General features: G+C 39.9%; 1 protein-coding gene across 5 annotated transcripts in view; it reads left to right on the plus strand.

Moving 5' to 3' along the window:
• LOC109559027 (cyclic AMP-dependent transcription factor ATF-7) overlaps positions 1–12,793 on the plus strand; it is a 95,248-nt gene that overhangs the window by 52,350 nt on the left and 30,105 nt on the right. For all 5 annotated transcript variants that reach the window (XM_019960418.2, XM_070789006.1, XM_019960419.2 and 2 more), the window contains one exon: positions 12,557–12,653. In XM_019960418.2, coding sequence (XP_019815977.1) covers positions 12,557–12,653 — 97 coding nt within the window. The remainder of the gene's footprint in view (positions 1–12,556; positions 12,654–12,793) is intronic.

Here is a 12,793-nt window from a genome sequence, read left to right on the forward strand (position 1 = left end):
GCCATAAAAAAGAACACATCTGAGTCACTTAGTGAGGTGGATGAACCTACAGCCCATTATAGAGAGTTAAATAAGTCAGAAAGAGAAAAACAAATATCATATATTAACACATATATATGGAATCTAGAAAAATGGTATTGATGAACCTGTTTGCAGGGCAGCAATGGAAATGCAAACAGAGAGAACAGACTTGTGGACACAGTGGAGGAAGAAGAGGCTGGGATGAATTGAGAGAGCAGCATTGAAACATACACATTTCCATATGTAAAATAGATAGCAGAAATTTGCCGTATGACGCAGGGAGCTCAACCTGGTGCTCTATGACGACGTTGAGGTGTAGGATGGAATGGGAGGAAGAGGGAGGTTCAAGAGGGAGGGGACATATGTATACCCATGGCTGACTCATGTTGATGTATGGCAGAAGCCACCACAACATTGTAAAGCAGTTATCCCCCAATTAAAAATGAATAATTTTTTTAAATGAGCAAAAAGCCTTGAATAGACATTTCTCCAAAAAAGATATACAAATAGCCAACCAGCACATGAAAAAATATTCAATATCACTAATCACTAGGGAAATGCAAATTAACACTACAGTGATAACTACTTCACACCCATTAGAATGGATGCTTCAAGAACAACAACATAAAAAAACCACCCAGATAATAGCAAGTGTTGTCAAGGATATGGAGAAATTAGAACCCTTGTGCACGGTTGGTGGGAATGTAAGATGGTACAGCCAATGAGGAAGACAGTATGATAGTTCCCTCAAAAAATTAAAAATAGAATTACTATTTGTTGATATATAATCCAGCAGTTCCACTTTGGGTATATACCCAAAAGAATTAAAAGCAGAGATATTTATTCAACTGTATTCAAAGCATTATTCACAGTAGTTAAAATATAAAACAACCCAGCTGTCCATTTACTGATAAATGGATAAACAAAATGTGGTATATATACATACAGTGGGTTTTCATGCAGCCTTAAAAAGAAATTCTGCAGTATGCTACAACATGGATGTGCTGAGTGAAATAAGTCACAAAAAGACAAATACCACATGATTTCACTCATATGAGGTTCTTAGAGTAGTCAGAATCATAGAGACAGAAAATATCAAGGTGGGTGCCAGAGAGTGGGGAGGGGAAAATGAGGAGTTACTTTTTAATGGGTATAGAGTTACATTTCTACAAGAGGAAGAGTTATGGGGGGGTGGATGGTGGTGATGGGTGCACAATAATATGAATGTATTTAATACCACAGAACTGTACAGGTAAAACAGCTTATATGGTAAATTTTATGTCATGTGTATTTTATCACAATTAAAAAAAAAAAGCAAGAGGAGGAGGAAAGATTTACACTTCCTGCTTTACTGTGATACTACGGAATCCCTTAGAAGTTGAGATGACCAGGACTTTCTAAGTACATTGAAACCTGAAGTAAGATTATATTTCTCAGTCCCATAGTAAGTAACATTCATAAATTAAAGTAAAAATAAAATACTATTTTTATTCAGTTATAAAACTCACAAGAAATTATATTGCCATTCCCTTTTCTACACTGCCCAGTCCCTGGTTGGAGTTGGCCTGTATGACCTTTGGAGCTCTTTTCCTTTCTGCTGTGATTTATTAGGCACCTGTAACTTACTTGGCAAAAAACACTACCCATGGGGCTCATGATTTTTCACATTTGTCACAAACAGGAGGAGGGAACAGGAACAAAAATAAAAATGAGTGATCAGGTGTGGCTTAGCATTTAAAACTTTGCATCATTTGTCTGTATGTTATGAATAATGCGTTAGTGTTAATCCCAGATCCTAACAGTGAAGATCCAGCAATTCAGTGTTGACAATAGGTTTGAATATTCTTTTTCCAAATGCCAACTGGTTTGTCAGTTTGATTGTAATGTACCTTTTCCTCTTGTCAGATACTCCAGGGCAAACATTGTAAAGGGAGGAATCCAGTTCTTGACATGGCTTGACTTCTGTGTGTGTTGCTGATATTCTGCCCAATAAAATTCAAGTAATTGGGATCCTAAAAGAAAATGCTTAAAAGGATGTGGTTAAAACTACCACTGGTGGTTTGGGGAGTGAAGAAGGAAAAGGTTGCTGTTGATGAATTGATATTTTTCTGCACAGAGCATTTTAGTTGGTAGTAAAGTTCAGTGAGGCCTTCCCAGGTGGCTCAGTTGATAAAGAATCTGCTTGCAATGCAGGAGACCCAGGTTCAATCCCTCGGTGGTGAAATCCCCTGGAGAAGGAAATGGCAACACACTCCAGTATTTTTGCTTGGAAAATCCCATGAACAGAGGAGCCTGGTGGGCTACAGTCCATAGGGTCACAAAGAGTTGGACATGACTTTGCAGCTACATCAACCAAAATTCAGTGATGGAATCAGATACCCAAAGACAGTAAATTGATCCGCAAGCCATGGCTTGAATGCCCTTTCATACAACAACAGTATAACTGCAGTTATTGAAAGTGTCCAAAGTGCCTTTCTATAATAAAGGGAACCTGGTGTCTAACAAAATAGGGGGATACATTGATTCTCATTTATTTGCTTAGTGAAATATACTTTGGAAATGGAGATGGAAAGGGAGCAGATCATTCTGAAAATGTACCTGTTAAAGGTCTTAGAATCTAAAGGTGATAAAAGCTTTTCAACAATTATACCACTATATAAAACTTGACCTAATCACTGTGTGGATCACAATAAACTGTGGAAAATTCTGAACGAGATGGGAATACCAGACCACCTGACCTGCCTCTTGAGAAATCTATATGCAGGTCAGGAAGCAACAGTTAGAACCGGACATGGAACAACAGACTGGTTCCAAATAGGAAAAGGAGTACGTCAAGGCTGTATATTGTCACCGTGCTTATTTAACTTATATACAGAGTACATCAAGAGAAACGCTGGGCTGGAAGAAGCACAAGCTGGAATCAAGATTGCTGGGAGAAATATCAATAACCTCGGATATGCAGATGACACCACCCTTATGGCAGAAAGTGAAGAGGAAGTAAAAAGCCTCTTGATGAAAGTGAAAGAGGAGAGTGAAAAAGTTGGCTTAAAGCTCAACATTCAGAAAACTAAGATCATGGCAAATGGTCCATCACTTCATGGGAAATAGATGGGGAAACAGTGTCAGACTTTATTTTCCTGGGCTCCAAAATCACTGTAGATGGTGATTGCAGCCATGAAATTAAGACACTTACTCCTTGGAAGGAAAGTTAGGACCAACCTAGACAGCATATTAAAAAGCAGAGACATTATTTTGTCAACAAAGGTCTGTCTAGTCAAGGGTATGGTTTTTCCAGTGGTCATGTATAGATGTGAGAATTGGACTGTGAAGAAAGCTGAGCGCCAAAGAATTGATGCTTTTGAACTGTGGTGTTGGAGAAGACTCTTGAGAGTCCCTTGGACTGCAAGGAGATCCAGCCAGTCCATCCTAAAGGAGATCAGTCCTGGGTGTTCATTGGAAGGACTGATGTTGAAGCTGAAACTCCAGTACTTTGGCCACCTCATGCGAAGAGTTGACTCATTGGAAAAGACTCTGATGCTGGGAGGGATTGGGGGCAGGAGGAGAAGGGGACGACAGAAGATGAAATGGCTGGATGGCATCACCGACTCAATGGACGTGAGTCTGAGTGAACTCTGGGAGTTGGTGATGGACAGGGAGGCCTGGCGTGCTGCAATTCATGGGGTCGCAAAGAGTCGGACACGACTGAGCGACTTAACTGAATCACTGGAAAAGGAATTTATTGAGTACCCATTGTGTGCTCTCTGCCAAGTTAAGCCCCAAGATGGGGTTGGTTGGGAGAGTAAAGAATAAGTATGGGGAATTCCCTGGTGGTCCAGTGGTCAGAATTCAGCGCCATCACTGCTGGGGCCTGGTTCAGTCCCTGGTTGGGGAACTGAGATTCTGAAAGCCACTTGGCATGACCAAAAAAAAAGTAATTGTAGGATACACTTTTAACTGTCTGGTAGTTTATAGTCCACTTTAAAGGATAAAAACAGTGAGACCATGTAGACTAGAATTCTAAATTATATGGGGCAGATTGTTCAAAGTGCCATACAAGTTCAGGGAAGTTAGACTACTGAAGGTTAGAATCATTAGAGAAACTTTCAAAAAGCAGTTGGGTTTCAGCTGAGCCTTGGAAGGTTATAGTATTTAGATAAACTGAGGCAAGAGAGGAAGGCATGTCTGAGAGTAGAGGGATTGTGTGTAGGCACAAAATTGAAAACAAGTGCATTTTGCAGATCAGGAGAGACTCACCTGGATAGAAAGCACTAATGGAAGAACAGGAGAAAATAGTTATAAAAATAAAAGAGGTCCAGAAAACGAATACATTTTACATTCCTTTAAAATCTCCTTTGGGAACAATTTCAGCCCCCTCACCCTCAGAGTTGAGAAATTCTTCTCAGTGATTTAAATCCCTTTTGCTGTTGTTTTGACCTTTTCATGTTGTCTTAATTTTTGAAATTCTATTTGTTTCTTATTCTAAGCTCCTCCCATTAGGGTATTCTTGGTCCTCACTGGGCCCAGCCTTTAGTCCTATAGGAAAGATCTAATGTTTATAATAATATCAACTCCCCTTTTGAATATTGATAATGAAAATGCTCGCACCATTGTACACATGAATAAGAGTTTTCTAAGTTGGGGGTGCTTTGTCGCCCTTAATGTGATATGCTAGTTGGCATCTATTCAACAAATGTTTATTAAGCATCCACTGTGCGCAGGTACTGTTCAAAGTGCTCATGGTACTTCCATAAATGAATGAGGATTCTTGCACTTGAGGGGCTTGTATTCTATCAGATGGCTTCTCTGCCAGGCCAACTATAAAATAATATATCTCCTCTAAAAATTCTTTCTTTTTTCAATGGACTAATTTAGTCATCTGCCAAAATCTTCTCTTTAAGATACTCAAACAGCCTTTTCCAAGCAGAAAATGTCTCAGTCCACAGACAGAAGGATTTTCTTTAGGTACAGTTTGGTGGATTTTTTTCCCCCTTCTTTCAGTTTATATCCTTCATTCCCCTGACAACATTTTTCTCTTAGAATATTTTGGGAAGAAGTTTCCTGTTCTTATTTTTCCTCTATAAATTACCTTGCTCACACATGCAGCCTAGGAGCTGCTGCTGCTGCTGTGGTTGTATTTATTTGTTGAACAATCCTGTGCTTTGAAATGATTCATTCAAGAGCCATGAAGCATTCAAAGCAGGATGTGTGACTCATTTCATAAACAGCAGCATCTTGAAGTAGAAAGCAGGAACCTAAGATTAACTAAGGTACAAATGAAAGTTATGTTGGATTGAGGTGTGTGTGTTTAGTCCCTTCCCTTCTCCCTTTCCCCACTTTCCCAAACCTAAATGATATCTTGCATTGGGAATAGAAGTTCTCCAGTGAGGGTGAGAAGCGTTAAGACTGTTGGAGATCTCCCAGTTTGTTCTTTCAGAATACGTGATCAGTTGAAGTGATTAAATAGTGTTTTCGAAAAGGTCAGCTATTCCTTCCACCCTGCTCAGCACCAATATCACTATATTCTAGAGCTTTCTACCTATAGTTATCAGTTTTCTCCTGCTTTTTCAAACTATTTTCTTTCATCAGGATATGCTTGAGTGTAGATGTTATAATAAAAGAAAGCTATTCTGTTCATGAAGTGCTGCCAAACCCACAGACTTTGGAGAAGAGTATAGTTAGGTTTCAGCGTAAGTGATTTTTCAGACTATCGTAAGTAGAAACTCAGTTCCCTGATAGTTTAGGCATCCAGGACTCATTTCCTAGTAACTAAAGAGTTCTGATTTGTCTCCTTCCCCCAGTCTACTCTTCTAAAACAAGGAAAGGGACGTGAATTAATCATAGGTCAGGATATAAGAGCATTTTAAAATGTGAGGCAAATCCACATGGAAACTGGAGCTGTGGTGGCCAAAAACAACATTTCAGGAATGAATTTGGCTAAGGGTGGAGCGCATATTGCACAGAAATTTCATTGGTCACAAAAATTTACCAAGGACTTAGCTTAAAACTACTACATTTCTAATGCCCATATGCTTATGCCTGGCTCAAAGTCAATAGACAAAAATTTATCTTTAGTTTGGGCTAAGCTCTCATTTGCCCTGAGCCTTCTCTTCAATTCTGTTTAGCGGTGCTGTTTCAACAAGTGTCTGGGAAACTTGTCTTAACGGGATTAGGAAAAAAACTCTCTCTGCATTGACTCATTTAGAATTACTCTACAAAGAAAAACTAATTTTTAAATATACCTGTCTACCTTAAGATTTAAAAAGGGAAAGAGGGGAGAGCTAACTGACTATATGCTGTGTGCCAGGTACTAAGTTTTATATAACTATTTATATAACTATTTAATTTAAAAGCTTAAGAAAAGTGGGGTATGAGGGTTCCTTCTGGGGTGCCTGAAATGTTTTATATCTTGACCTGGGTTGTGATTACACCAGCGTAGGCTTCCCTGTGGCTCAGACAGTAAAGAATCTGCCTGCAATGTGGGAAACCTGGGTTCAATCCCTGGGTCGGGAAGATCCCCTGGAGAAGGGAATGGCAACCCACTGTAGTATTCTTGCCTGGAGAATTCCATGGACAGAGGAGCCTGACACAGTACAGTCCATGGGATCCCAAAGAGTCAGGCACAGCTGAGCAACTAACGGTTTCACTTTATTTCTTTTCATACTTATATAAAAATTCATTGAGCTCTACACTTGAGGTTTTTGCAGTTTATATACATTATACATCAACTTTTTAAAAACTTAAGGCTTCATTCACTGACATGTATTCCTGATTTCCAGTTCCCACTGTGCTTATTCTTCAGGCCATTCCTAACTTTTTACTTCGTTCTGTTTATTTAGTCCGTTTGCTAGCAGGTGGGAGTCCAGTTTCTTATTACAGGAGACTGGGTGAGAATGAAACCTCCTAGAAATGGAAAGTATTTTTTACCAAAACTGTACCTTCTGTGCCCATTCTGATACTAATATCACTTTTCCGATTGACTTCCTCATAGTCCTGTAGTCTATTTTATGCTTTTTAAACTAAAAAAATTTCCTTTCTTGATATTTTTTTTCCCTCTGTTGAGGAGTGAAAATCCAAAATAGCCAAAAAGGAAATAGCCGATTTGCTTTTTTGGTGTTACCTCTTTGCCACTAACAAGGCAGTGCATGACAACTGCATTTAGTCTGTTCTTCTCCCAATTACAGTGCCTTCTGTCTCATCTTCCTAATTTCCCTCTCCTAAGTATTTGCAGATTGGCAGTACATCAGCCATTTTCTGAAATGAGGTTGCGAGTTTTCTGCCTGTGTTTTTCTCCTTCCAAGTTTCATATCCAAAAACATGTGTTGGCAGTTCGGCAAAGGAAACTAAAAAACAGCCTTTTTGTTTGTTTGTTTTTTCTTTTCCCTGTTATCTTGAAGCAGAATTTCTCAGCAGAGACACAAATGACACTTGGGGTCAGATAATTTTGTTTTTATTTTAGAGAGCTGTCCAGTGCATCTCCCAGGCCTCTGCCCTCTATAGTTCAGTAGCATTCCCTAGGTTGTAATAAGCAAATGTTACATTGCCAAGTGTCCCCTGGGGGGCAGAGTTGCCCCTAATTGAGAACCACTACCATAGAGTGTAAACTGTATTTAGAGAAAGTGTTTGAGGGGAAAGAATCAGGTTTGGGGACTTCACTAGCAGTCCAGTGGTTAGGGCTCCGTGCTTCCACTGCAGGGGACGTGGGTTCCATCCCTGGTAGGGGAACTAAAATCCCACAAGCTGTGCAGTAAGGCCAAAAAAGTTAATTTGGAGGAAAAAAAACAAAAAATCAAGTGTGGCACATGATTAAAATTCCCATTGGATCTTCAGGCATGTTATCTAGATCAAAGCTCTCCAAAAGAAATATATTGCAAGTCACAAAATGCAAGCTACATAAGTAGCATTGAATTTCCTAGTAGCCACATTAAAAAGTAAAAATAAACAAGTGACATTAATTTTAATATATTTTATTTAAGCAAATATATTCAAAATATCATTTCAACATAGAATCAAAATAAAATTGAGATATTTTATGTTCTCTCTTTCATTTTTCATACTAAGTCTTCAAAATCCAGTCTGTGTTTTGACTTAGTACGTGCGTGAGTGGGTGCTAAGTCTCTTTAGTCGTGTCCAGCTCTTTGCGACCCTATGGACCGTAGCCCGCCAGGCTCCCTCTGTCCATGGAATTCTAAAGGCAAGAATACTGGAGTGGGTTTCCATGTTTCTTCCAAGACCTTCCTGACCCAGGGATGGAACCCATGTCTCCTGTGTCTCCTGCATTGCAGGCAGACTCCTCACCCACTGACCCAGGGATGGAACCCATGTCTCCGGTGTCTCCTGCATCGCAGGCAGACTCCTCACCCGCTGCGCCACCTGGGAAGCCTTGTGTGCACAGTGCAGGACAGCACACCTCAGTTTGGCCCAGCCACGTTTCAAGTGCATTGGATAGGGCGAATCTAAGTCATCTTGGGCTCTAGCTATGGTGCAAATTAGCACATAATACTTTCCCTCTCCCATTTATGCCAAGAAGCTGTCCTGATTCATTTATTTGGGCAAATAAGACTCTCAACTCTTTAACTTTATTGTGTTACTATTTACATCTTCTCCCAAGGCATATAAACTGCCTTTGTGATCCAGTATAACTTAAATTCTTCAGTCCAATTTTGAATAATATCAACCCTCAGTTGTCTTGGAATGGTTAATATCTATACATTTATTGAAAAGTATCATTTTTTACTCTACAACCAGAGTGAATATTCCCCTAAGTTGAGTGGCTCTTTGCCAAAACCTTAGGAATAGGTAAGAGCAAAGAACAAAGGAAGACTCACTAACTGTATTAACAAATGAGAGAGCTGGATTTTTAAATGGGCAATAATTCAAAAAGGAGATCTTTTTAAGAAGCGTCTCTACCCATTTTATTTAATTCAATAGAATAATCTATTTTTAATAAGGTCAAATTTTTATCACTTAATAATTTTAGACTTTTTAATTGAGAAATTGCTTTTAAAGGTATGGTTTCCTAAGCATGTTGTTCAAGATTCACCTAGAAGCTTCCCTCATAGCTCAGTCAGAGAATCTGCGTGCAGTGCAGGAGACCCGGGTTCAATCCTTGGATCAGGAAGACCCTCTGGAGAAGGAAATGGCTACCGACTCCAGTATTCTTGCCTGGAAAATCCCATGGACAGAGAAGCCTGGTGGGCTTCAGTCTATGGGGTCGCAAAGAGCCAGGCACAACTGAGTGACTGACACTTCACAGAGAATTCTTGAGTTAACTCTTAAATATAACAAGAGAGAATATAAGGAACAATGAAAATAATAGCCAAATTGACATTCGCTTTGATTAAAAAAAAAAAAGTTTAGGACTTCCCTGGTGGTGCAGTGAACAGGAATATACCTGCCAATGCCGGGAACATGGGTTCAATCCCTGGTCCAGGAAAATGCCACATGTCATGGAGCAACTAAGCCCCCGCATGACAGCTGCTGAGCTGGTGCTCTGGGACCCTCAAGCCATATCTCTAACGAACCCCTGGGCCACAGCTACTGACACGCGTGTGCCTGAGGCCTGTGCTCCACAGCTAGAGAGTAGCCCCTACCCTCCGCAACTAGAGAAAGCCCGTGTGCAACAACAAACACCAACACAACTGGAAATTTAAAAAACCTCGACACTCTCTCACTAAAAAAAAAAAACTTGAGTAAACTTTTATTCTCTTTCTTACTCTGGCAGGGAGAGGTGACTGGAGCCAAACCATGCCAGTGCCCTGCTTCTTAAGCTCCTCCTCCTGCCATTTTCGCTCCTCCTCTGAAGCATACTATGATTTAGTTCAGAAGGATTCTTAGTTTTTGTAGTGTCGTAACCCACAGTGGCAGTTTGATGAAGCCTATGAACCCCTCCTCAGAATAATATTTTTAAATCAGTAAAATAAAAGACATAGGATTACAAACAAAGTGATTATTTTTATATACAGTTATCAAAATATTTTTAAAATATTTGATAATACATGTGCTTTTTTACGCATAATACTGTCTGTAAGTTCTAGTGGTAGGTCTGGTGACTATCATAATTTTGAAATAGTGATGAGTAGAAAGGCTATTCTGAGATACTTATAATAACTGTAATGTAATATGAGAATATGTGCAATTTCTTTGATGAATTAGGAATGCTAAATTTCAGAGTTTAGTGAAAATGAAAATGTAATTTTTTTTCCTATGATCACAGTTTTCAAAACCCTATGAGATGCTGATGGGTGGGAGATCCCTTTAGTCATGTTCAGTTCTCTTCAGACACCAGCTATTGGTTTGGAAAAATAAACCACTGAAAGGGGAATAGGGTGATGTGAAGGGAGTGGGGTTGTGTAGCAGAGAGGAACAAGAACTAGAGAACAAACAGATCACAACTATGCAGAAAAGTTGTAACAAGAAGGGGAGTTGCCTTTTAAAATACTAAATGATCCTAACTAGAGCAAAGCCTGGAGATTTAAAATCTTCTCCAAGCTAGACTTCTGATAGTAGAAAAGGACTTTTTGCTTGAAAGTCATCCTTGTGTATTCTAGAACATTGTGCCACATTTTTTAAACTACCTACAGATAATTTCCTTGAAGTACCTATAAATGTATTTTTGAAAAAAGATTGTCATAACATCACCAGTACATTTTGAAAACATATACCCTAATCCGCTACCCTTCCTGTCCCTGTAAAGTGATTGTTTTTCCTCTTTCATAGACTAGTTCTGCTCATTTCCTTTTACCAAATACCCAGCAATCCCAAACCCTCTGCACTGATTTGTTTAACCTAGAAATGTCATACCCATGGTTAAAAGACTATTCCCCCCCTTTCCCACTCTCTCCATCCTTTCCTTAGGGAAAAATCTGTGACTGAAAAAGTTGATGCCTATGATAATAATCAATGTCTACGTTGCCTAAAATTAGCCAACAATGGAGAAAACTAAAGTTCTTGGCTAAATATGCACACACTCTATTCAGTTTTGTCCAGGATCCACTGGAAACAACGAAGGCAGTCTTCTTTTGATTCTTTTACTTCTTGATTCTTAATATGTTTAATTGAAAATTCCCTTTACCCTTCAGGCTTGTAGGCCTAGCCTGGAAGGATTTTAGGTCTTAAGCTTCAGTTATGATAGAGCTTAGAGAAAATGTGGGGAAAGCTACTTTTAGGTAAAATAAAGAAATTTTAAAAGTTCAGTTTTGCTTTCTTGCCTAGATAGGTGCTAGGATGGAGCCAACTCCTGACTGGTTTGAAGTCAAGAAGAGCTGTGGATAGAGAGCCAAAGGATGAGTTTTGGTGGGAAATGTGTATCTATCTAATGAGAGTGAAAAAAGAGGACTAACCAATCATTATTTTTAGAAACAAAAAGACGAATAGAACCATGTTTCAGAGCCTGGCTAGTGAAAGAGCTGTGGAAAACTGCGGCATCCAAGCTGTTACTGCGTTGCAGGCATGTTTTAATGAAGGAACATGGCCAGGCAGCCTCAAAGGGAATTTTGAGGGTATCATTCTTTTGAATTACTGCTGTTCATCTGTTCTATTCATCACCCCCTTCTAAAGAAAGGGGGGGAGCATAAATTACTGTCCAATAACCCTGTCTCACTTAGTCATAAACTGAGGCAGACCTAGCCTCACATTTTCATTGTCCTTTCACCAAACCCCTAAATAAATAAAATTTCCATACCATCTCCTTTTTCTCTTTCCTCATCCTGCCTACAGGCTTCCCCCTACCCTAAAAAAAAAATTTTTTTTTTTTTGCTTGCATTTTTATTCTACCATTATGTAGTCAACAGCATTGCACTGGCCCCCTTTATGGCTGATGGAGCCCAGGCGGGCTGCCCGATGAAGGGAGACAGCATTTGGCCGATGGGGCTGGTGTGTGCCATTACTTCTGGCCAATGGGCCTCTGTCCTCTACAGCTCCATCCTGGCTCATTAAAACCCTCAGCCAAATAGCTGGGCAGGCGCCTGCTGCAGCACTGTAGGGGCCAGGAAGTTAAATGGTTCTCCTAATCCTGCATAATTTATCTCTCTGTTAGGCCCCTCATAAATAGTCCAGTTCAGCCCTACCATGGAGAGCTTCATCCTGAATTTCCTATATTTTCGTGATGACCAACCAGTACCCAGCCTTTCCCTTCTCCTTTCTTTATTATCATTATTAAACATTATTTTTCCCTTGCTTGCTACGAGCTAGCCTTAATGTTTTTTTCATTTGGAACCTCCTGCCTGGATCCCACTTCACCAACAATCTGTCCATTTCTCTCATTTGGACCTGGTAATACAGAGCAGTTGGTGCTACGGTCTTCCCCTTCCCCTCTCCTCCAGATTTCTAGTGCTTCATTTTCTCCTTTCCTATTTTCTCTTTTTGAATCCATCTCCTCTCCTTTTCCATCATTTCCATTTTTTTCTTCCTTCCCATTCCCTCTCCAGTCCCTCTTTCCAGGGACCAACCTTACTGTAGGATGTTTGGTAGGACATTTTTAAAAGGGCACTGAGTCACTTCTTTTTTTTTTCACATCTCTGTTTCTGTTTCGTTTCAGAGATTTACAAACGAGGACCACCTGGCAGTTCATAAACACAAGCATGAGATGACATTGAAATTTGGCCCAGCCCGAACTGACTCAGTCATCATCGCAGGTATTTGCTGCCCCAGAAGCCACGTGCCTTGATATCACCAGACAGTTAAGATTAATACCAGGGACCAGATGTACCGGGAGCTGTACTCCCCTTCTCCCATTAAGAGCCCTTATGTGATCTGCATTTAATCAGGAGAAAGG

The sequence above is a fragment of the Bos indicus genome, chromosome 5, assembly GCF_029378745.1.
Source record: "Bos indicus isolate NIAB-ARS_2022 breed Sahiwal x Tharparkar chromosome 5, NIAB-ARS_B.indTharparkar_mat_pri_1.0, whole genome shotgun sequence".
NCBI classification, from domain to species: Eukaryota; Metazoa; Chordata; class Mammalia; order Artiodactyla; family Bovidae; genus Bos; species Bos indicus.